Source organism: Wolffia australiana, chromosome 5 (genome assembly GCF_029677425.1).
Source record: "Wolffia australiana isolate 7733 chromosome 5, ASM2967742v1".
Lineage (NCBI taxonomy): Eukaryota > Viridiplantae > Streptophyta > Magnoliopsida > Alismatales > Araceae > Wolffia > Wolffia australiana.
Genome location: NC_135839.1, coordinates 4045323 through 4069768, shown reverse-complemented (window position 1 = coordinate 4069768; position 24446 = coordinate 4045323). Strand labels below are relative to the sequence as shown.

Here is a 24446-nt window from a genome sequence, read left to right as displayed (position 1 = left end):
TTATAATGAGGTCCATGCAATGGCTGCAGGAATTACAGTAAGATCATAAACATGTGTTCCAAAAATTCCTATTTGAAGGACACCCAAGATAGACATCAAAATATTAAATAGAATAACATTGTCCAATGTTACTCATATGACACATGGAGAATCCCATATTCATTAATGTAGAAATAGTAGGGATAGAGAGTAAGGGTTAATCAGGGAAATAGTTCCTTGAATTGATTTGTTTAAATCATTGAGTCGTATTATACATAATTTTCAGTCAGGTTCATTCATGTCATGGTGTTGCAAGGGGTCCATAGACTCAAATCACCGAGGACATCTTATGAAATGGACGGTTGTTTTTAACTATGAACTATGAGTTCCTTATCATGGGATTTTTAACCTTCTTAGTTAGGAGTACTGAAAAGTCTACGAAGGTGACTGTGGGGTTAAGCTTTTATTGTTTTCCTCTGTATAAGAGGTAACATATCAAGGAAGACAATGCGATGAGATCATTGACCAAAGTAATGGAATATGTGAGAACAAGTTTCTGATAATCTTTCAATGCATTAGTACTAAATGAGATGACCGATAGGAGTTTGATCATTGTACATACCCTAAGTTGTCCCATGAGTGTCAAGTAGAGAAGGATACATGGTACCTAAAAAAAGAAATGGTTCCATAAGAGAGTTATCATAATCCTTTTTATCTTCTAGGGCATGACGTGTTGGTTAAATCAATCATTGATTAAATAATCAATGATTAATAAAGGATTGATCAGGGCGGCCAAATAAGGGCTTCTGTTCCTAAAATTTCTGAAAAATATTAATTGATCCGTTAGGTGCAGTGAAAAGGGAATTTCTACAACGATATAAAAACCCGCTGATAGCACTTGATAATAAAAGTTGTGTCCCACGAATCTATTTTGCTTAGCATTATTAACAATTTGGGGCAAGTGTTCAGATCTATTATGACATTTCGATTGGGTGCTCTACGGACCTTTTTAAATCTTTAACCACTTTCCATGTCTGACAAAAAACACTTTTTTTATAATCCCGTATATCCTATATAAATGGAAGCAATTTGCTTAGATTTACAGGTAATCATATATGATTTCAGTTTTCGAGAATTATTTTTGATAAAGTATTCTGCTACACAGTCAATTTCAGATTGTCACTCAAAGCCACAAAACCCAATTAGCATGATTCATGCATTGTGAGCAGCGATGCAATCTTGAACAATATGAATATCTTCATCTGCAGTAGATAACATTATTGCGGCCATAACAGTAGATAACTTGCTTCTACAAGGGTGATCTAGATTGGAGAGGATTGGGCCTTCCATAAGCCTCTCATGATAGTTAGTCAGCCAAGGCCTTGGGCAAACACTATTGCCTTATCTTGTCATTCTAGGCCATGACTCCCTGAAAGATGTCTTTGATTTTAGAATATCCATCATCGATAAGATTTTACGATTCATTTCAGGTTAATGAATGCACTAAATCATATTAATGTGTAGAAAGCCACATATTGATTGATAACATGAGAATCAAGAGGAATATGTAATGAGAGAACAAGAGCAGTGGGAGGAACCCTGCCATCCTAGAAGTTGGTGAGCTACAATCTAATAGAAGTCAATAACCAAACTCAAGTTACAATGAAGGGCTTCCCAACCCTTGGTGCTAACTACATGGAAACTATATCTCCAACAACATGTAATCATGAAAATCAGGTCTCCCTTCTATATAATCACAAACATTTTTCATTGAAGGGAATGACATAATGGACACAATTAAACTTCCCATAATTATGATTTGAATTGTAAAGAGGTGGATGCGTAGATGGACACTGAACTCCATTGAGAGGGATGTAGGGGTGAGAGAAAGAGACCCGAGTAAATCACCATTATATTATCAGGGTTAAAAATATTGCGGGTAAAAGATAAGAGAGAGAGATAGATAGAAAACCTTCGGTGTGCTGGCTCAACTGAGAGCAGGACTCTGCAGGAGCTTCTCTACATAGATTCTCTGCTGCGGTCCACTAAGAAACTCTGAACTCATCAGCGCACTGGAGATGGCAACCACGGACTTTGGTGACCCGGCGTTAACCTGCACAGATTCCCGCATCAGTCAATCCTCATACGACAAGCCCATTACCCAATTGGGCAGTTAAATAATGTTGATTATCTAGGCAAGCCCACTAGGTTTAGTCAATTACCCAAACTCGGCCGTTCACGCCCACGGCGATCTCAAAGGAGAGCTTCTTGCCTAGGGTCTCAAGAACAGGGCAGGTTGATAGCAACCTGACAGAGTTTACCTTAAATTCAGTTGAAAAAAAGGAAAAAAAAAAAGAGAAGAAAAAAGGCGAGAAAAGGTTATCTGTTATTTGCCATCATTCTCACATGCTGCATAACCCTGTTGACGAGTCAAATGAGAACCCGTCCTTCAGTTGACCGAATTCCGCCGCCTTCCCACTAGCTAAAAAATTGGGGGCAGAGATTACACACAAGAAGCCGTAAAGAAAATGAAGTATCAAGCAGATAACTTGTTGGAATCCAGGGGCAGTTTGTCATTAAAACAAACTAATGATAGGGGCTGTGTAAATTCGACGATCAGCATTAACATTATGGGTACGAAGATGAGACCTGGGAAATTAGAAGTGAAAAACGTATCAAGCAGATAGATTTTTGGAATTCAAGGAGAGTTGTCATTTGAACTCATGATATGCAATTTTTGTACAATTTTGTGAGGGTTATGTTTGCCTACTCCAGGAGTTACGACCATCAGGATTAAAATTGGCATCATGGAAGAGATTAAACCAAGGAATTCAAGCAGATTAAATTACTAAGCCAGCGTAATTGGCTTTCTCATTTAACTGATAATTAAACCAGGATTCTCTAGCAATAAAATGAGGTTTTCTTTCAAAACCCTAACTGTGGCTGGAGTTGGCCGGGAGAAGTGCTACACCTGCAGCGCTTGGTAAACCATGCAAATAAAATTGGAAGAAGCATAGGAAATTTGATGAAACGAAGCCAGTCTTGACTATGAACATATCAATCTTATCCCATAGTTGGGATCCTCCAGGCCTACAATCCTCCTGTCTTCACCCCTGCTAGAATTTGGGATCCTCTCTTCCAATGGAAAGTCAGCAAAGGAGATCAAAAGACTACTCACAGGCCTCATAATTAAGGTCCACGGCTGTTATGACCAAGGAAATACTTTGCAGGACATCTTAGCATTGGCTAATGAGGTATCTTACCTGAGTCAATGTTCAAGGTAGGGAAAGGCAAAGGCCATCCGTCACGGTGACGGAGGCGTGACAGATGATGTTTTAGAGACCGAGAGAAAGGAGAGATTGAGAGAGAAAATAAGAAAGAGAGACAGACATAAAGAGAGGAGAAAAAGAGACGGAGAGTGTGAAGAGGGGAAGAGAAAATGAGACTGTGAGAGAGAAAAAGGAGAGAGAAAGAGGGACCAAAAGAGAGAAAGAGGAGGAAGAGAAAGAGAGACCGAGAGAGAAAAAGGAGGGAGAGAGAGAAACCGAGAGAGAAAAGGGGTGAGAGAAAGAGAGACCGAGAGAGCAAAACGGGGGGAGAGAAAGAGAGACCAAGAGAGAGGGGAGAAAGAGAGACAGAGAAAGATAACGGGAGAGAAAGAGGAACAAAGAAAGATAAAGAGGGAGAGAAAGAGAGACAGAGAAAGATAAAGGGAGAGAAAGAGACCAAGAGAGAGGAGATCGAGAGAGAGAGAGACCAAGCGAGAGAAGAGAAAGAGAGACAGATAAAGAGATTAAAGATAGAGAGAGGAGATAGCGATAGAGAGACCAAGAGAGAGACGGCGAGAAAGAGACCAAGAGAGAAGAGAGAAAGAGATACTGAGAGAGAGAAGATGGGAAAGAGAGACCGAGAGAGATCAGTGGGAGAGGAAGAAGGAGAGACCGAGAGAGATCAGAGGGAGAGAAAGAAAGAGACACCGAGAGAGAACAGAGGGAGAAAGAGATACTGAGATAGAGAAGAGGGAGAGAAAGAAAGAGAGACTGAGAGAGATCAGAGTGAGAAAGAGAGACCCAACGAAAGGAGAGAAAGAGATTGGGAGAGATCTGAGGGAGAGCGAGACCAAGAGAGACTGAGAGAGAGAGAAGAAAAAGAGAGACTGAGAGAGAGGGAGAGAGAGACTGAGAGAGAGAGGAGAGAAAGAGAGAACTTAAGTCCCATGTGATGGTACACCTTCCGGTGATGGGACGAGGACAGGACGCGAGGGCCCGTGATGTGTGACACTGTTGTTAAGGATTTTTTCAAAAATAAGGGAAGTGTGACGGGACAGAAGACATGATGAAACATACGTCACTGTTTTGTCTGTCACCATCGTCAATCGTCCAGTCACGTCCCAGACGTCCTGTTCCTGACGTGTCATTCCCAAGCAGAAGGAGCCCACTATTACGACATGTCAGGGATCGACATAATTACCATTAATGCCTTTCTCGTCAGTGAACGACATGTCAGGGTTCTTTTTCTCATTTCATATTAGGATTGTTACCCTAAATATAAAGGGAGGACATGCTATAAAGAGGTGAATTTGGCTCAAGATCCCCCAAGAGAGGTTAAGGTGCTGATCTGTGGCTTTAACCATTGTCGAAGATACAAGCTACACAGTATAGGCTTATCGGGCTGTTTCTCCAAGCATATCGGGCTCCATTAGACCCCTTATCGGGCTCTATCGGGCCCACTTTTGCCAGCTAACGGCTAGTTAAACTAGCCGTTAACTAGCCGTTGGGAGCTAGCCGTTAGACGGCCTATTTATAAACTCGCTAACTTGGACATTGTACTTGGTTTTTTGTTTTGAGTGAAAAGTTCTATTCTTCTTCTTGTTGTTCTCTCGTCCAAAATCTCAAGAATTCTCATGGTATCAGAGCCTACGGCATAATCATCTGCAAAGCTTGTTGGCATCAAGGTCATCCTCTGGGAGGACTTGTTCAAATCCGTTGAAGGTCAGTATCTTACCATTATCCATTATAAGTCATGGCAGAAGACATGGCCAAGATCTCAGCTGAAGCAGTAGTATCATCATCGGAAAATCAACTAGTCATTACCGATAGATGGATTACTACACTTCCGGTCATTGCTAAATGCAACATTTTCAATGGCAAGAATATGTTGCTATGGGAAAGAACGATTCAAGCTGCTTTAAAGCCAAGAAAGCTTGCATATCATCTTAAAGAAAATTGCCCACTAGAGACTCATCCCAACTATCCAAGATGGGTAGTAGAGGAAGAGTATGTATTTGGGTGGATGCTCGATTCCATCTCTGCAGAACAACTAGTTCAGTATTCTTCTTATGGAACGGCCAGAACTTTATGGGAAGCTATTCATCGGAACCATTCCAAAAAGAATGACAGAGCTAAGATTATCGATCTTATTGTACAATGTTACACTCTCAAGCAAGGAGATATGGATGTGCTGACTTACTCAAATAAGTTGAGAGATATTCACAATGAATTGGATCATTGTAGGCCACCTTCCAACGATCCAGTGGCAAGAGCTCATGAGGCAACAAATCGACTGTGCCAATTCCTTCAAGGACTTCGACCAGAATTTGAAATGGTCAGAAGTCAACTCTACAACCGAGAAGAAGAGCCTACGTTTGATGAAGCTGTTTCCAGAGTTATGCAGGAAGAAAGTAGGCTTCACTCTACCAGAGGTGCTATTGAAAACACCTCCTATGTAGCCAAGTCACAGCACCAACAAAAACCCGATTCAGACAGACTAAACAAGGAAGACATAGTGTGCAACTATTGTAAGAAGAAGGGCCACATGAAGGACAAATGTTGGAAGCTTCATGGCAAACCACCGCATATTGCCAGAGCTCATATGCTACAAGCAGGAGATGAAGGAGCAAATCCAGCCCCTCAGAAAACTACACCATCACTCCAAGACTTCCAGAAGATGATGCAAAAGCTACACAGTATTAAGACATTCATCAATTCTGGAGCAGTCATTGGATCAGCCTCTCTAGTCAACTCTGGTATGAAAGAAATATTTCATAATATAACTTTACTTGCCAAGGATCCATCTACGGCATGGATCCTTGACTCTGGTGCAACCGATCATATGTCATTTAGAAAAGAACTCTTTATAACATATGAGGAAGTTCATTATGATAAATACGTTCAAACAGCTGATGGTACATTACTTTCAGTAATGGGCATTGGAAAATTGAACGTTAAACCAATCGGTGAATTACAAAATGTGTTACATGTTCCCAAATTATCTATAAACTTAATATCAGTACAACTACTAGAAAAATGTAGGGAGTATAATATTCTCTTTGATAATTCGGATGCTTATTTATGTCATAAGGAGCTCGGGTGGAGGACTGGACTAGCTAGAGTCCATCAAGGACTTTACTACCTACCCATGGAATGTCCAGGAGATAAATCCAAGGTGGCAGCAGTGAAGATATCTCCTGAGGAAACAATTATAGAAACTCATCAACGAATGGGTCATCCGTCCTATCACCTGCTCAAACATTTGTACCCAAACTTATTTGAAAATATTCGTGTTGAAAAATTAGTTTGTGAAGCGTGTCAATTGGGCAAGTTCAAATGAGGAAAGTATCCTCCAAGTCAGACTCGAATGAAAAAACCTTTTCAAATCATTCATTGTGATGTCTGGGGGCCATCCCCCAAAACAGACATATTAGGAAATAGATATTTCCTAGTATGTACAGATGACTATAGTAGATATAGTTGGGTTTTTCTACAAAAACATAAGTATGAGGTTACAAAGAACCTAAAAAGGTTATGTAATCTCATCAAAAGACAGTTTGGGGATCAAGTCCAAGGACTAAGAACAGACAATGCAAAGGATTTCCTTAATAATGAACTTACTGAGTTTATCACAACTGAAGGAATAACACATGAAACATCATGTCCGTACACTCCACAACAGAATGGAGTTGCTGAAAGGAAAATAGGGGATATTGTGGACAAAGGAAGAACGCTCTTAATCCAAGGGAATGTCCCTACAAACTTATGGGGTTTCGCTGTCATGACTTCCGCACATCTTATAAATCTATCCTTTAAAAGTCCACTTGACCTACTTGAGTCATACTATCCGACTGTAAGATTAAAAACTGGATTGCCCCCTAAAATCTTCGGTTGTGTTGGTTATGTGTACAATCATACGCATAAACAGAATAAATGGTCCACCAAAGGATTAAAATGTGTATTTGTGGGATATTCTGTTACACAAAAGGGCTATAAGTTTTATCATCCTGTTACCCGCAAATACATTGTTACTAAGGATGTAATATTTGATGAGAAATCATTTTATTACAAGCCAAGAGGCATCGAATCGCACTTAGATACTCATTCTATACTCGATAGTGAAAAGGCACTACTTGAGTCTCAACCTGAACAGGAACCTGAGAAACCTAGGTATCAGTTATTTGAAAATAGGGTGGATACATTCTCTCAGGAGGATTTGCAAGAACATAATTCGGGAACAGAACAAGCAGTTGAAAGAACTGGAGAATCATCTCAACTTACACCATATCCGAAATATTACCAAATGAAGAACAAGGGTAAAACGTCAGAAGTCATGGATTTGGGTAAAGGGGGAGAACAACCTGATGGAGGGGGAGGAGTATCCACTGAAGGGGGAGTAGTGGTACCCACTGAAGGGGAAGTGGTGCCTGGCGAAGAAACTAATACTTCCCCTATAGCTGAAGAAAATCATTGGCCACTTGCCCTAAGAAAGGGTACTCGGAAATGCGTAAAGCTCCCACCATACCCAATGACCAATTACCTTAATTACGCAAAGGTTTCACCCAAATATCAATCATTCCTAACAAAAATTCAAGAAGTAGTTATTCCCAAGAATCCTCAGGAAGCATTGAAGAATATCAGTTGGAAAGAAGCGATGGATGAAGAAATGAGGGCTCTCATACAGAATAATACTTGGGAAATAGTGGATAGACCTAAGGATAAGAAATCTGTGGGTTGTAGATGGGTGTACATTATAAAGAGTAAACCGGATGGAAGCTTAGACAGATATAAAGCAAGATTGGTAGCTAGAGGATACACTCAGACTTATGGGATTGATTATCAAGAGACGTTTGCTCCAGTTGCAAAGATTAATACTATTAGAATCCTAATTTCATTAGCAGTTAACCTAGACTGGCCACTAAATCAATATGATATCAAAAATGCCTTTTTACATGGTGACTTGAAGGAGGAAATTTACATGAATATTCCTCCAGGATATGAAAATCAATACAATGTAGGGAAAGTGTGCAGACTGGGAAAGGCCCTTTATGGGTTAAAGCAATCACCGCGAGCATGGTTTGGACGTTTTACCCAAACCATGAAAGTATTAGGATACAAACTAAGTAATGGGGAACACACTATGTTTTTTAAACATCAGTCCAAGGAGTTACTAACTGTTTTAATAGTCTATGTAGATGATATAATAATTACTGGGAACAATCTAGAAGAGACAAAGAATCTTGAAGAACATTTGAGTAGGAATTTTCAGGTTAAACATTTGGGACCCTCAAACTACTTCCTAGGTATAGAGTCTGCAAGGTCTAGTGAGGGTATTTTAATGACGCAACAAAAGTATATTTTGGATCTCCTAAGTGAAACCAAACACACTAACTGTCATGTGAACGAGACACCAATGGAAGTAAATCACAGGTTAACTCTAAATGAAAGTGATCCTAAGAAAGAGATTGACTCATACCAAAGGCTAATTGGAAAATTACTTTATTTGTCCCACACAAGGCCAGATATATGTTATGCTGTGAATGTGTTAAGTCAATTCATGCACTCACCTAGAAGCTCACATTTTCAAGCTGCTAACAGAATTCTCAGGTATCTGAAGGGAACACCGGGACTCGGCATTGCACACAGAAGAACAGGTAAACTTGATCTTATCTTATACACTGATTCTGACTTTGCTGGTTCTCGCCTTGATTACAGGTCTACTACTGGATATTGCACAATGCTAGGAGGGAATTTGGTTACATGGAGAAGTAAAAAGCAAAGTGTGGCATCCAAATCCAGTACAGAAGCTGAATTTCGAGCCATGGCAAAAGGAATTGACGAAGCAATATGGATCAAGAACTTATTAGAAGATTTGAAGATCACATATCTAAGACCGATTATCATCCGCTGCGACAATAAATCAGCCATTAGCATAGCACACGACCCAGTTGATCATGATAGGATGAAGCATGTTAACATTGACAGATTCTATATACAAGATCATTTGGAACAAGGAAACTTTAAGACAGAGTATGTGAGCTCTGAAGAACAGTGTGCAGATATCTTTACCAAAGGTCTACCAATAAAACGAACTCAATATCTGCGATCCAAGCTTGGAATGGTGAATATACATTCCTGCTCTTGAGGGGGAGTGTCGAAGATACAAGCTACACAGTACAGGCTTATCGGGCTGTTTCTCCAAGCATATCGGGCTCCATTAGACCCCTTATCGGGCTCTATCGGGCCCACTTTTGCCAGCCGTTAACTAGCCGTTGGGAGCTAGCCGTTAGACGGCCTATTTATAAACTCGCTAACTTGGACATTGTACTTGGTTTTTTGTTTTGAGTGAAAAGTTCTATTCTTCTTCTTGTTGTTCTCTCGTCCAAAATCTCAAGAATTCTCAATTCTCTCTATCCTTCCCTGCAATAACCCTATACCAAGCTCTCTATCACCCACCAGTGCAAAAAGATTAAGGCAGTATCTTTCCATGTAGCTGCCCAATCTACACTGCAGATCGAATTCACAAATTGAGACGATTTTTCCCTGCCAGCCATAGGTCTTCCTCTTCAGCCAACAGTAAGACAATATGTCTCTGATGTCAGTTGTGTTCTTCTCCGCCAACATTCTGCTATCCAGAAGGAATCGTCCAAAGTAGACAAAGAGTGGCCCAAGGTTACTTCCAGCCCCGGCTGCTGGGATTGCCAATTTTAAAGCGTAAGGTTGTGAAGCTGCATGAAGAATACGATGGAACCACAAGACCCTTACATGACTTGATAAAGAAAGGCATTTGCAATATTGTGGGGACTCAAGCCAAGTCATGCGAGAGTAACTACATGGCCAGGCATGAGGTAAGCCAGAGGAACAGTAAGACCAGCTATGAGGCAAGTCACAGGAAGAATACGCCCAATAGAGAACAGCCCAATATCAGGGACATAAGGGACACAGTAAATGGCAGTTTAGCAGGTTTTGAGAGGGACAGCCCCACATGTACATCTCACTTTACCGGAATAGGGAGGTGCACCTTCACAATAACTGACTAGAGTTGGAATAAAATGATTATCTATCTTGGATTTCTGTTTATTCAAATCTCCAGAAACACTTAGGCACATTCCTCACTCAATTTTTTGATACCTGTTGAATTTGAGATTGCTGAAAGAAATATAGAAGATTCAGGGAGAGAAAGGTTCAATTAAAAAAATTAACTTGGGGATTCCATACCCTCTTATAGGGATAGGAATCCTATGAGAAATAGATTACAAGAATACCATAAGTTCTACCATTCCCTTTATAACGTATGAAGCTCATTTACTATGGGTTTGATACCAACAGGTATCTCCACAAGTCTCCTCCGAACAATGCTACCAAATCAGCGATGCACCAAATCACATGTATCAAAGAATCCAATAGTTCTCCAGACAACCGCAGATCTGAGCCAGAGAAGTCTGGGGACAGGAATAGGGAGAACAAACAAATAATTGAAGGATGAAATGAATTGATCTGAGAGAAGAATGAACAATCCTCTCCCCCTCTGCTCGCAGGTGACTCCTGCTCCCAGCCTTCAGCGGCAGCTGCCTCATCCAGTAACGGATTCTTGAAAACAATAATGATTCCCCTCTCCTCTTTTCCGTTTATCCAGAGGGTAGTTTGTGAGACAGTGCCCCACGTGTTAGTTCCTGAGTGTGGATTGATCTAACACTTCTTCTCTTGGAGTGCCAACAATACATCTTTGAAAAGAACGTATTATGGTCATTTAAGTATAGTAAAATGATTAGCTTTAGAGTAGATACAAACCTTTCCAGGTTCGGTGGAGTTTGGGTCTTTTATCTCAGGCACAAGTATGCAAGAAATGGGGCCGACAAACTGTACCTACACATGGCAAAGTACGAGGGGGCCTACTACTTTATCCCGTCTGGACAGATTTCTCTGTTCGGTGGACCGCCAATGTGCGCACCCTTCCTAGACCGATATCAGACCACGTCCCAATTATCTGGCAGGATAACGCAGGCCACAATAGACCCATGTATTTTAAGCTGGATAAATCATGGTTACGAGATAAAGGATTCAAGGAAGAAGTGAAATCATAGTGGACGTCTGAACCCGTCCAAGGCACTGTCACGATGCAACTAGCCAGCAAATTGGCAGGGCTTCGCCTTCATCTGATAAAGTTTAAGAAAAAGATCCGAGAAGAAAGACACCACCGAAGAGATGAAGCCTCATCAAAAGTCCAACAGCTAGATGCCACAGAAGATACTCGGAGTTTGACAGACGCTGAACGCAACGAGTGCAAAACCTACAGAAAGGTAGTGGAAGAAGAGGATAGGAAGCTAGAGATGACTGGAGGCAACGCTCACGGCAACTTTGGCTGAAAGAGGGGGATGCCAATACTCGGTTCTTTCACTTGGTGGCGAATGGAAGGCGGCACTCGAACCAAAAACTTTGTGTGCAAGTGGGGGATCGGGAATTCGTTGGGTCAAAAGCTGTCGGAGGAGCATTGACAGATCACTTCAGATTGGTAACTAAAAGAGGGGCTCGGAACCAATGGAGATGAAGCGGAAGGAGCGCTTCCAAAGTAACGCAAGAACAACAAGACGAGCTGGTAAAGCCATTCCACGTGAAAGAGGTTCAGGAGGCTACACAAGGATTAAATGGTGAAGGAGCGTCAGGACCCGATGGTTTCCCTGTTTTCTTCTTTAGCGGATTCTGGGAGGTGGTCGAGTCTGAGGTGATGGGCACATTAGACGAGTTTTGGCGGAATAACTTTGGAGTGGAAGGACTCAACAGATCACATCTCTTTCTACTGCCAAAGCGTCCGGGTGCCATCAACGTTGGGAACTTTAGGCCCATTGCACTGTCGAATTCTATACACCTCATCATTGCCAAGGTACTGGCGAACAGGTTAAGGGCAGTAATTGGGGACTTAATCAGTCCCATTCAGTCGGCATCCATTCCGGGTTGGCAGCTGGTGGATAGTGCGGTGGTGGCAGGAGAGATTGTATCAACATGGAAGACAAACAAGACAAAGGGCTTCATTTGGAAGGTTGACTTCGTGAAAGCATATGACTCGCATGATTGGAGACTTCTATGGTTTGTTATGCGAAAGCATGGTTTCCCCGAAGAATGGGTGGCTTGGGTGAGGCGGTGTATTAAATCCCACTCATGCTCGGTCCTGCTCAACGGCCGAGCCAAGGGGAGGTGGATCCAACCACAAAGGGGAGTTCGGCAGGGTTGTCCACTAGCACCACTGCTTTTTGTCCTTGCTGTTGACACTTTGGCCACCTGCACCACTAAAGCTTGTGAGCAAGGCCTTTTGAGGGGCTTTCAGACGGCAAGCTAGCCGGAGGGTATCCCATTACTTCAATATGCAAATGACACATCATTTTTCATGGAAGGTACAGTGAAAGATGCACGTACCCTGTCGGCTCTATTAGACTTTGATGACTTCTTGAGGTTGCAACTCAATCTATCCAAGTCGGCTTTTGTGCGTTTCTGGCTTTCTTCGGAGGAGGAGCAGTGTGCCAATGCCCTAGGCACACCACGAGGTTTGCTCCCGATGACCTACTTGGGTCTCCCACAAACAGGGAAGCATATTTTAGCTGCAGAATGGCAACCAGTCGTTGAAAAAGTGGAGAAGAGGCTGAAGGGGTGGCAGAGCAAAATTCTATCAAAAGGGGGTTGTCTAGTGCTCTTGCGTTCAGTGCTTTCAGCAATTCCCATATTCTACTTATCGGTATTCAAAATTCCAGCAGTCGTGGTAAATCGGATGCAGGGTTTGAAGAGAAGGTTCTTTTTGGGGAGGCAACAGTGAAGAGGCGCGCGTAGGGGAGTGCCATTAGAAGAGTGGGAAATAATAAGTAGATCAGTAAAGCAAGGAGGACTTGGGATTCCTCATTTGGAATCCATGAACTTGGCCATGTTGTCAAAATGGATGGAAAGAATTGTGTCATCAGCAGAGGGACTAGTCTTTAATGTCCTGAGGGCCAGGTATGGCTCCACGACAGATTGGGAGAGGCACTGGGCTAGATTTAGGGGGGAATCCCCTTTCTGGAGCGGCCTTTATCAAGTTATACCCCGTATTCATGAGTTTTTTTACCCACACTGGGGGACAGGGCTGATTTTTATTTCTGGACGGATAACCGGTCCAATCAAGGGACCATGAAGCTGAAGTTTCCAAGACTCTTTGCCCTAGCAATGAATCTAAATGCCAAGGTTGTTGACAGTTGGGAAGGGGCTTGGGTCCCTAACCTGACTGGGGCATTATCGGATCTATGATTCGAGGAGCTATTGGGGATGCAAGAGATACTTCTACCCCTAACCCTCGTCTCAATCCCGAGATGGTTGGGTATGGCGGGGACAATCCTTCTCGGTGAAAGATGCATATTTGAAGATTCGGGGCGAAGCGGGGGGCGACTCCCCTCAAGGTGTGAATCTTCAGCTGGTTGTTGAGGCGTAGAAAGCTGGTCCACACGGGTTTTCTGTAGGAGGTGGGCCCCAACAGACCCCACCAACTGTCCTATGTGCACAAGTGACGAAGCCGAAGACTGCTCCCATTTGTTTTTCACGTGTCAGTTTGCTCAGAGTGTATGGGCATCACAGCAGGTCCCAGGGGTGGTTATCTCCTCTGACGAGGCATTTTGGGCCTCAGCCACGCTCGGGAGACCCAGGAGCGGACTGGAGTGGGGGAGGCTGCTAGCGACATTATGGGCGCTGTGGCTGCACCGGAACGAGGCGGTGTTTAAGGGGAGGACTGCTTCGGTGGAGAATGTCATCCACGACATTCAGGCGCTAGTGTCATGGTGGGTTAGAGAGAGCTGAAAGGCAAACCCTCTTTGGGTCTTGATTGTATATGGTATGTAAATGACTTTCATTTTAATGGTATCAGGTAGACCAACGGTCCCAAGAGGTCCTCCACATTTTCGTTCAAAAAAAAGCAAACCTTTCCGAGAAAAACTCGAGGTTATGTATCGCAAACAAAGCCCATGCGATGCCCACAACTGTAAAAATAAGATATGAGTATCACTCAAGAAGCATTGTGTATTTTCTTTACCCAAATGGGGAGCAGCTGGAGCCGCAAAGGAACTCCAAGAACCAGCGACCAGCCAATCTGAGAAACTCTTCAAGAGGACTTTGCCGATTCAGCAGGGATTGTTTGTTTTTCTTATCTACCCTCTACCGATTTCCCCTGTCCCCGATTGTTTTTTTTTTAAGAAAATAAGGACGACCACCCGGAGCGGTGATCAACCTGATGCTATTAAGATATGAAGCTGTGTACAATCCATATACAAACTGACCAAAATGATCTGCCATTTACCTCTCTCCAAACCAAAAAAATATTAGCGCCTTAATATCCTGAAGGACATTCTCCATGGAAGCCTTCTTCCCCTTGAATATCACTTCATTACGGTGCAGCCATATGGCCCAGAGCACCGCGAGGAGTCTCCCCCAATCCAGCTTGCTCCTGTATCTTATTGTGACTTTGTGGAATTCTTCTGTGCATTGATTCAATATTTTATAACTTGGTTTTCCTACGAAAGAACCATTCTCTCCCTTGTATTTCTGGAGTTTTCTTGATCGGATCTTGAGGAGAATAAGAAATGATTTGGTCCATTGGTGTTTTTACAAATTTCTCTTTTCCCCAATATATAATGAGATCCTCAGTGATAGGTCAAATCACATGAGGGCTATCTTAGCGAAACAAATTAGAATGCAACAGAGCAGTGCATATAAAATTTAAAAAATATCTGTTTGGCATAGCGATTACCATCAGTGCATGATATTTCAGGATTCATGCCAGAGTTAGCTTTCACGACCCTCAAATAAAGAAGTGTGCCTACCTGTCACAAATTCACAAGAAACAAAATGATACATTCATGCCATAAAATGCTACAGTTAAAACTGCACAACATACGCGAAGGTAAAATATCGCTAGAAATGGAAATTATTGTTGTATTTCTAAATAATGAGAAGGAAGTCACCCTATATCAGAGATCCTCCAGATATGATAAATAAAAAAGTAAATAAATACACAAATGACCTGAAGAGTCCACAACCCCCTGTTCACATCCCTCTATACCAAAGTGGAACTAGACTTGTCCATCTTGTTCGACGCCATCCAGAAACACCTCCCTTCCCTTCAAAATAACGTCATTACAATGCAGCCTCACTGCCTACAGCAACAAGAAAAACTGTCCCCCCCACCGAGCTGGATATCCCAGACACTAGAGAGCGCCAGACAGCCTCCTCTGAGCTGTCGCTCGACATCTACTCTTGTGGTTGACTGGTTGGCCCACACCACCTCCACAAAGGGGCATTCAAAGAAGAGACCGGAGCAGTCTTCTTCAGAGCTGGTGCACATTGCACACTCTGCCAAGATACCCTCGAACCATCTAAGGAGGGACCGACCAAACAATCTCACTTCTTGGGAGAAAGTTTGTTTCCATATGGCTCGTCATGCATGGATTGTGGTCGGCTCCTGTATTTGTTGGTGCCTGATCCACTCATATACACCCCAGACTGAGAAGTATATGACTGGTTAACATCCAACAATCTTGTGACCCGCTCATGCGTCTCAGATGCATTCACTTATAGTCCTCCATTTTATAGTCGGACAAGTTTCCAGTGAACAGTGGATTCCACATGCCATCTGAACAGCCTCAAACCATGGCTTGAGGAATCCATGCAGAGCTAAATTGGGAGCTCTTCAAATAGAGGGTTCCGAGCCAACTAGTCATTCAACCAATAGAGAAATGCAGAACTGCCCTTCAGCTTGGAGACAAAAATTATAGGACTTCACGGATGTTACAAGCCTGACCAGGATCGATATCAGAAAGGCTCGATAAAATTTTCCAGAACAGTGGCCAATATAGAAAATCGAGTTCTCAATATGACCCAATAGAATTTTTGGTATAATTCTTGAATAATAAAATAAAAAAAGGACAACACTAGAATAGAGTACGCAGATCGTAAGTCCTTTTCCGATGAAGTTAATGAGATGAATGTTTCATAATACGAGAACTGGATTGGCTTCTCTCTGAGTCAATATCAAGGTAGAGCTGGATTGGATTGTCCCACACGGCAAAGTCGGAAGAATCTCCTGCTCCTCCAAACGCAACAACAAACCTCTTGATCCCAAACATCAGCTCTCCCCTTCTTATTTATAGCTAGCGTTTTCCAGCCTTTATTCATTTGAAGCTCCTCATGCACCTTGGTTGCATGTGCTTGGTTTTGCCTGCGCCTTTTCTTAGCTTGTAAATCCTTGGAAGGAGCATATCAATTGGATCACCTTCCTCCAGCCTTGCCAGAACACAGATACCCCTCTGACCAGAGATGTGCGCCTCTCCCTGTCCATCCACAGTATATAACTGTCCTTCAGAACCTTTGAAAGCATAGCCAACCCCAATCCCATAAATCTGTAGCTGCAACACCCAGAGCTAAACCTGGTTGGGCAGTCTGCAGTCCACACCCCAAGATGCTGAGGTAATACCTCTCCTTTCTTCCGACCTTGAGCTTTCTGTTACAGTCCCCATGAAACAATATGCAAGGAAGAAGCTACAGAAAGAAAATATAGAAGGGGGAGTGTCACATGCAGTAGCATGTGACAACTAAAGAAGTCATAACTAACTTCCCTTGTGGATGATAAGTATAAATAAAGGGGAAGATGAATAAAGAGAATGGGGGGATTTTCCGGACTCTGAGAGTGGGGACGCAAGGGAGCTCTGCTGCATTTGGTGGGAGCTCTGCGCGTGGAGACTCAAGAAGGGAGATTCCTTGGCGATCGGGAAGCATCAGAGGATTATTCGTCTGGGCATAGATATAAGCGGAGAACCAAGAGTTTCTTCTCTAAAAACTATATTTGGATCTTTGGGGCTATATCACTTTCCCACAGGAATCTCTTTATCAAGTTCTCTACGCATTTGTCAACACCCGTATGGAGCTTTGAGACCGAGAGGTAAAACATGAGGAGTGTTGAGAGCACCAACCACACCAACACCAAGCGCTCCCCCTTGACAGCACTCTGGTCTGTCATCCCTCTAACTTCCACTCCACCTTCTTGACGACTGGCTGCCATTCTGTGGTCTAGAGATGATCCACCATCAAAGGCAAACCCGTGTACCTCATTTATAATGTCTAAATAGGCATCCACAAGGCTCTAAAGCACAGGGCCTCCTCTTTGGTAATCCAAAACCAACAAAACTGATTTTGCATGGTTGATATGAAGTCCCAAACAGTCTACAAAAAGGACCAGCAGGGTGGACAGGTTCTTAATCTCCTCCACTGATCCCTCAATAAAGAATGTTGTGTCGTCCATATTATTTTATTGTATTTCCCTTTTAATAGGCCAGCCCTCATTTTAGAAGGGCAGCCAATGAGAATGAAGTTGCAGTACATTGCCACGCAGCTGATCAATGTCGAAGTCCAATCTGACACGAGAATAAAAGAGGACGAGAAGAAAGGAAAATAGAGTAGAACAATCATGATCTGTTTCTATTTATGATATGTCATATATACAAGAGGTTAATGGGCTAAAGTACATGACCAACTGTGAATTACACTGGGAAGATAATGAGGGGAGGGTTGCATCGAAATGCGGAGCTGTTAAGGAGAAGAATGGCTTATACAGATGGAGCCATACACGAAGCGGAGGGTTTAAAGGCGATATGGATCCAGAGGGCAACAAGCAGAGAGGGGAGGGTTTAAATATGACCTAGGTGAAGGGACTGTAAGGTCCTGATTTGTGGGGGGGGGATCACCGATTCTGATGTAGCCCAGAAGCCCATTTTCTGAGGCCCATTAGCAACTTTTGGCCAAAGGAGATTTTCAGAACTGACAGGATCTGCAGAAAATTACCTAAAGCCCCTCAAAATCCTTTGACAGGATTTTCTTTGACAAGATCTTCTGACAGGATGTTCTCTGACAGGATTTTCTCTGACATGATCTTCTGACAGAATCCTCTGACAAAATCATCTGATAGATTCTTCTTCTGACCAGGATCTCTGCTCTAACTTGTCAGATCTGCAAATCTTCTGTTTTGTCCCATCAAGATCTTCTTGAGCCAAAAATATCACCTGATAGCTTCTACAGGCCCCAAAATCTGCAGGATATCTCTGCCCAGGCCTGCCAGGCTGCATATCCTCTGTTTTAGCTTGTCAGAATTGTTTTTCTCAATATTTTGACTTGTCATTTCATGGGTACAGTCATTATGGACGACCCCGCACTTGTTGTGGCTTAGACAAGGCCCCCATGTACCCCTGAATAAGTACTATTGAAACCTATTGTCTTGTTGAAACTGTTGTTTCTACCCTTTGAGTGTTTTCCCTGATAGAGAGTGCTTAGCTGCTTGTGGATTCAAGCAAACCTCTTGTGGACTCAGGACTTGGCTCCTTCAAGTAGTGCAAGGCTTGTGGATTCAAGTCCTGTTCCTACACTGTTCGTGCACTAAAACTATGCCACATTCATTGGGTATTTATTCCTTTTATATTTTTAAAAAAATTGGAAGATAATGGCTCCTGTGCATCAAGCTGTATGGCACATGGTCCCACATGCTAAATCCTAATCTCTCCCTCTACAATCCCCCTTGTGATTGTCTCTACTTCATTGCAACTTCAAGTGGCTTGGCCCTGGTTGATCCCTGTCTCCTCCATTCAATCTCTCCTCTGCTCATTCCCGTCCTACTCTACAACTCGGGGAACAACTACCCTTTCCACTTCACTGTCACAAACCTAGAGCAAGGTTACATCCCATGCACTCTACTCGTTACGCTTCAAAAGTTACATGGAATCTTCCTCCTTGTTCCACCATGTATTTGGTTTGTTGAGTATGGTCCATCTCCTATATGAGCACATAAACTGATATTTAAACAAGAAATTTTTAGGGTAACTTGAGATGGTCTAGTTTGTCAAATCATGCCCGATCTGAGCCAATGAAGCCCTACCCCACAAGTGGAATGCTACATACAAGTTCTGTGTATCCCTAATATCACTCAACTATATATAGGGACATACATTGGGGGGTCTATTTATAGGGATACTGATATGGGCCATACATTGGGCGGTCTATTTAACAGGTTGCTAGTGAGTTAAGGAAATTAAAATAATAACAGTAAAATAAAGCAAAATAGAAGTCTGCGTGTAAAAAATGGTGTTCTCAACAACCAGGAAAAGAGGGACCAAGGATCTGAAATTAAAAAATACAAAAAAATGCAAAGCAACCCATCAATTCCTCGTAGAATGCACATTATATTTCAAACATAAGGACTCATAAAACATTATGGAGTGAAAATTCTTTATGCCTTACACCAAAATCCTTTTTTACATATCTTCACTAATACATTTCATTTCCTGAATACTTTAAACATGCCTTTGTCTTCTTTTCCCTTACGATCAAAATCATCGTCAAGATTATGGAATTCTTTTCATCGTAAAAGACACTACTAGGACGTAGGAGCTGGGACCACAGTCTGTTCACCAATCTAAACTATACTCCGTCAAGCAAAAGAGAAATTTACATGGAAGCATTTACATGTACCATCCTGCATATAAATTATATGTACACATCAGGACAGGTAATTCCCAAAGTTGTTCCAGCCCCAGTATGCCTTCTTCATATTATGCACAAAATTTGAAGTCCCTTTGTTGAGAGGACATTTTCCCCTAAATTAATGTTTTCTCATTTTTGTATCTATCTATAATCCTTAAATCTGGTCACGAGTTTATGCAGAAGTAGCCAGCGAAAATTGAATAAATCTTACACAGAATAGACATTTGATGTAAGATTCCATGCAGGCACTTTGCCATTCTTATTATATAGTTCCCAAAACGGTCACACTAAAATATGAATACATGCTTAGAGGAGTTGATTACCTCAAACTTTGGAATGTTCCGTCTTGTTCCTCCCTCAAATGCAAGTACAGGTAGATACGCCAAAGTGGATCCCTTAATATCAACGAGAAAATTCTAAAACACACAAAACAAGACATAGTTAAGATTGCAGGTATTCTCATGTTTAAACATTATATAATATTTCAGATCAGAGAAAGACTTTCCAGGACCCTACGTTTAACAAATCCTTGATAAGAATCTTCCAAGGATTTACCAGAGATGGAAGAAGACAGAAGAACGCCACACGTATCTATAACTGAAGCATGCGTGGACTTTCAAATAAAGACGGGACAAAAAAGTATAAATAAGAGGGGTTTCGAGTTCAAGAAATCTTTAGCATGCTTCCATCTCAAATTGGAGTCAAAGGCACTGGACGAGCGAAGTCGTTTTGGCCTATCTCCGCATTCTTCCCTATACATTTCTCCTCTCCTCTCGTGACCTCTCACAGGACATTACATACTTTTGTTCCTTCTATTGCAGATTTCTTCAGGATTTTTATGGTCAGATCTGTCACCCTCATTCTTCAGATACAGAGGGTGTCAAAAAGATCTTATCAATCCTTCAGAGCATTTACAGCTAGAGAAGACAAAAATTGATACATATTTTTTCACAAACTATGTAACGTCAGTTAACAAACCAAACTTAAGAATACACTTTAACCATATCACCCCTAATATCTGGCCATATAAATGCTCTACTTAAATATAACAGGTAGAGACAATAATTTCCCACTGATGCAGTGGTAATGTCAGGAAATATGAGCAAAGCTAGAGTGTCAGCCCTATTACCCAGGTCAGAATTTTAATCCCATTTCAACAATCCACAGAGAACACTGTTGGATTCTCGATTTGCTAATTTCAAGGTAAGCATGGAATCTCAAAGTTTTTAATAGATTGTAGTCTGGAGATTGGTTAATGAAAGTTCCTGAAAGAAAAATTCGCTCAAAAAGTGCACAACATCTTCAATTAAACACAAGATATCCAAAAATCTTTGACTTCCTGACCACTCCAGTGGCAGTAAACTTATAAAAACTATCGCTCACAAGTTCACTTTCCTTCACCGGACTATGTTCGATTTTCCAAGAAGAGGCTCACCTTCTGACCCACCTCAGATAGATGTATCCAGAGTTGATTTCCTGGTCCTCGAGTTATCATCAGCCTTTCATTAAAAAGATCATCATTGTCATCCAAAGACCTACTACCGTCATCCAAAACTAGAGTGCGGATGACAATTATTATTATTATTTTTTTGAACTGTAACTGGGGATGAACAACCGATGAATCGGTGAACTTCCCATTTGGACCATAGAGGCCCTATACACTCCTTTCAGTCATCTTCAATATTTCCCTACACCTCCCGTCGCATGGGATGACCATGCAGCCATAATTCCTTCTGCTTCATGTATTGCTACATCTGTAGAAGCCCGTCTTCCTCGGAACACCACCCCATTTCTATGTAACCAAATGGCCCACAACACCGCTATAGCTCGCCTCCCGTCCTTGTTTCCTCTACCCGCGCAATTCTGTGCCGAGTCCCAAAAAGCCACTTCAGATGTCACCTTCAACCTTAGAAGTGGCTGGCTGGCCCAAACCGTGCGAGCTAAGGAGCATTCAAAGAAGAGATGACACGGTGCGGATGACAATTATATCTCATCATTGTTTCCCATCATACGAGCGAGGTTAACAGAGGGACGATGACACGGTGCAATGACAAGAAAAAACGGTCATTGTCATCATCATCCCCATCTCCATCCTCATCAACATTGGCAGCAAACACCAGTTATCATTTCCTGTGTGTTTAATATTATATGTTAATGTCCACAATTTTGAGAATTCCAAAATTTTGAATCTCCTCTCTGAAACCTTTTTTTGAAAAAATCATCTCCGAAACCAAAACTATAAAGTACGACTGAAATGGTGCCCTAGAAGCAAACCAGAACATCTGGAAATAAAAAGATGCAAAAATGCATATTTAATTGAAGGTGAAGCACAAAAATGCGTCAAACTTCCATAGGAATAAACCCAAAATGCACAAGTATTGAAGATAAACATTAATCACAGGATACTAAAATATTGAGAAGATTTACACTCACGTCCGGTTTGCAGTCTGCAACGATGCCAATAATCTTATCTCCAACGCATGGTACGTACTATACCAAAAAGTAAAAAGAAATACTGAATTATCACAAAAATGAAAATGGCATAAAGCTGCTCTACTTGTATGGTTTCATACATTGAGGCTCATTAGTAACACTTGTAATTTTAGCCTTAGACATTTTCATTGGTTTACACTTACCCTTTTTTGTGAGTTTTCAACCCAGTATTTATTTGGTTTTGAAAATCTCAATTGACCAGCCTTTGTCACTGTTATTGTGTCACCTTCCTACAGAGAAAAAAAAAACAATAAAAAAGATAAAAAATTCAATAAAGGACAAAGTGGATACACAACACGACTCAAGGAACCTCGATCAAGGAATGGATCTTCACCTGGGATAAACCCGAGCCTACTCTAATTGTCCGATTGCTCATTGTTGATAGGTCTAGAATAACATCGCCAGGAACCTTAAAAGCAAGGAAAACCCGTAAGAATTTGTAACAATTTCAGTGAAGAAAAACAATGGAATAATAACGTACCACCATTTTGTCAATCGGGGCCTTTACAGATGAAGAATCAGAGGACAACTCTTCCATATCTTCTTTCTTCATTCTTTCTCAGGACTCACAGACCCTCTGCGAGTGAGGAAGAGAAAACGTAAACAGAAATTGTTTTCGATAACAGTTATTGTCCCTAAAATTATCAATAGAGCTAAGACAATAATCATAGAAAATTTATCCTAAATTTGATGCTCTTTTCGTTTCTAGGTTTTCCTAATGGTAACGGTTCATTAACTTCACATTGATATTATCTCCGTCAGTCTTCATGGAGCCCCACCCAGCCCAACGGCATATAAGGCCCCAACAATAAAACGTAAGTTACAGAAGACTCCCATCGCAAAGAGCCGTCCGTTCTTCATCCTTTTTAGGACTCACGGATCCTCTGCGAAGTGTCTTCCCCAAATCGGGTGAGGAAATTAACGTTAAACGACAACTAATTCCGACAATCATTCCCTACCCCTAAAATCATCACCAGATTTAAGACAGTAACATTATAAAAAGTACTGTTAATATTGTTAAAAAACGTACTGTTAATTCGAGTTTCATACTTTTAACGATCCATGAACTAGGCAATCAAGCGCAGCAAATTTGGTTTCCCCTAAAAATAATTTTTAGAAGATGGTTATAAACTCGTTTTTTTGACGTGGAGACACATCCAGGCCAACATCATACAACTTTTATGATACAAGTCACCAACGATTAGACTTAATTTACAGATAACTATCATTGCAGTCAGCCAATTCGTGACAAACTCTATCGCAAACGGAATGTAAATGCAGCAAGGAGATGGAAGACATGCATACAAACCAGCTTGATGATGAACTCCTCGCAGCAGACGTTGCCGAGATCGTCGCGGGAGAACTGCGACGGAAGTATTTTTCTGAGAGAAGATTCAATGTTCATTTATTTATACTTGCGCTTCGAAGAAACCCCGCTCAAGCGTAGAGAAAGGTTTTGGGACGGATGACGAACCGTCATCCGTTCCGTTGTTTACCGTTCCGTTCTGTCTGGTGAGTGAAGATCATCCCGTCTGACGTCCGGAAATTTAAACTTCGTCCAACCCGTCCCATCCAGGGATTCGTCCACTGAAGAAAAAAATTGTCCGCTGCCCGACTTTGCCAGTTTCGTCCCCTACGGAGAAAAACCGTCAGGTCCCTTGTCTTGGACGGAAAAAAAATCCTGTTTAAAATTTTTAATATACTTTTCTAAGTTTTTTTAAGGAAATATAGAGGAGAGAGAAAGCGGAGGGACACAAGTACAATTGCTTTTGAACGGTGTAAGTTTGTGCGAGCAAAAAAAAAAGGGGGGACTTTGATGCAAAATATCAAGGAATTGATTAAGCGATGCCATGTGGTAAGATCTCTACCGTCGGAAGCGAATCCGAAAGATTTTTGTCCATCCTCTACCGTCCATCATCCGAGACCTCCGGACGGCACGGTTTTTCATTCTACGATAGGGAAACTGTCTCGTCCGTTCATCCCGGGATGAATTTTTGTCCCGGTTTTTGTCCAATCTTGCGAATGGGACATTTTTTCGTCCTGGGATGAAGAAACCGTCCCCTCTGCGTCCTAGCACTATACAAGTAATTAGTGCTGGAAATTTAAAACACAATTTTAATTTGTATACTCTATAGTGTGTAAAATGAATTCTGCAATTAATGAAGCCGATAA

At 41.8% G+C, this 24446-nt stretch overlaps 1 protein-coding gene across 3 annotated transcripts; it reads right to left on the bottom strand.

Annotated features, from left to right (window-relative positions):
• Window positions 1–1164: 1164 nt before the first annotated feature.
• On the bottom strand, window positions 1165–23700 carry LOC144703575 (uncharacterized). Of its 3 annotated transcripts, XM_078575770.1 has the most exons (11): window positions 23584–23700; window positions 22756–22851; window positions 22609–22683; window positions 22418–22504; window positions 22215–22271; window positions 20105–20197; window positions 15007–15079; window positions 2386–2461; window positions 2202–2286; window positions 1952–2092; window positions 1165–1408 (listed from the first exon to the last, which is right to left on the bottom strand). In XM_078575770.1, the coding sequence occupies exons 2-10, from the start codon at window positions 22825–22827 to the stop codon at window positions 1967–1969; spliced, it is 744 nt and encodes a 247-aa protein (XP_078431896.1). In that variant the 5' UTR covers window positions 22828–22851; window positions 23584–23700; the 3' UTR covers window positions 1165–1408; window positions 1952–1966. The 3 variants fall into 3 exon arrangements, with proteins under 3 accessions (XP_078431896.1, XP_078431895.1, XP_078431897.1); XM_078575769.1 differs by lacking the exon at window positions 1165–1408 and having other exon boundaries at window positions 1861–2092; XM_078575771.1 differs by lacking the exon at window positions 1165–1408 and having other exon boundaries at window positions 1861–2092; window positions 23580–23642.
• Window positions 23701–24446: the final 746 nt, after the last annotated feature.

Bases quoted from the DNA above. Each gene is read 5' to 3' on its own strand.
- LOC144703575 (XM_078575770.1), bottom strand. From the start codon at position 22,827: ATGAAGAAAGAAGATATGGAAGAGTTGTCCTCTGATTCTTCATCTGTA. The intron at 22,684-22,755 runs GTACGTTATTAT...CTTGCTTTTAAG, and splicing joins CCCCGATTGACAAAATGGTG to GTTCCTGGCGATGTTATTCT. The intron at 2,093-2,201 runs GTAATTGACTAA...GAATCTGTGCAG, and splicing joins GCGTGAACGGCCGAGTTTGG to GTTAACGCCGGGTCACCAAA.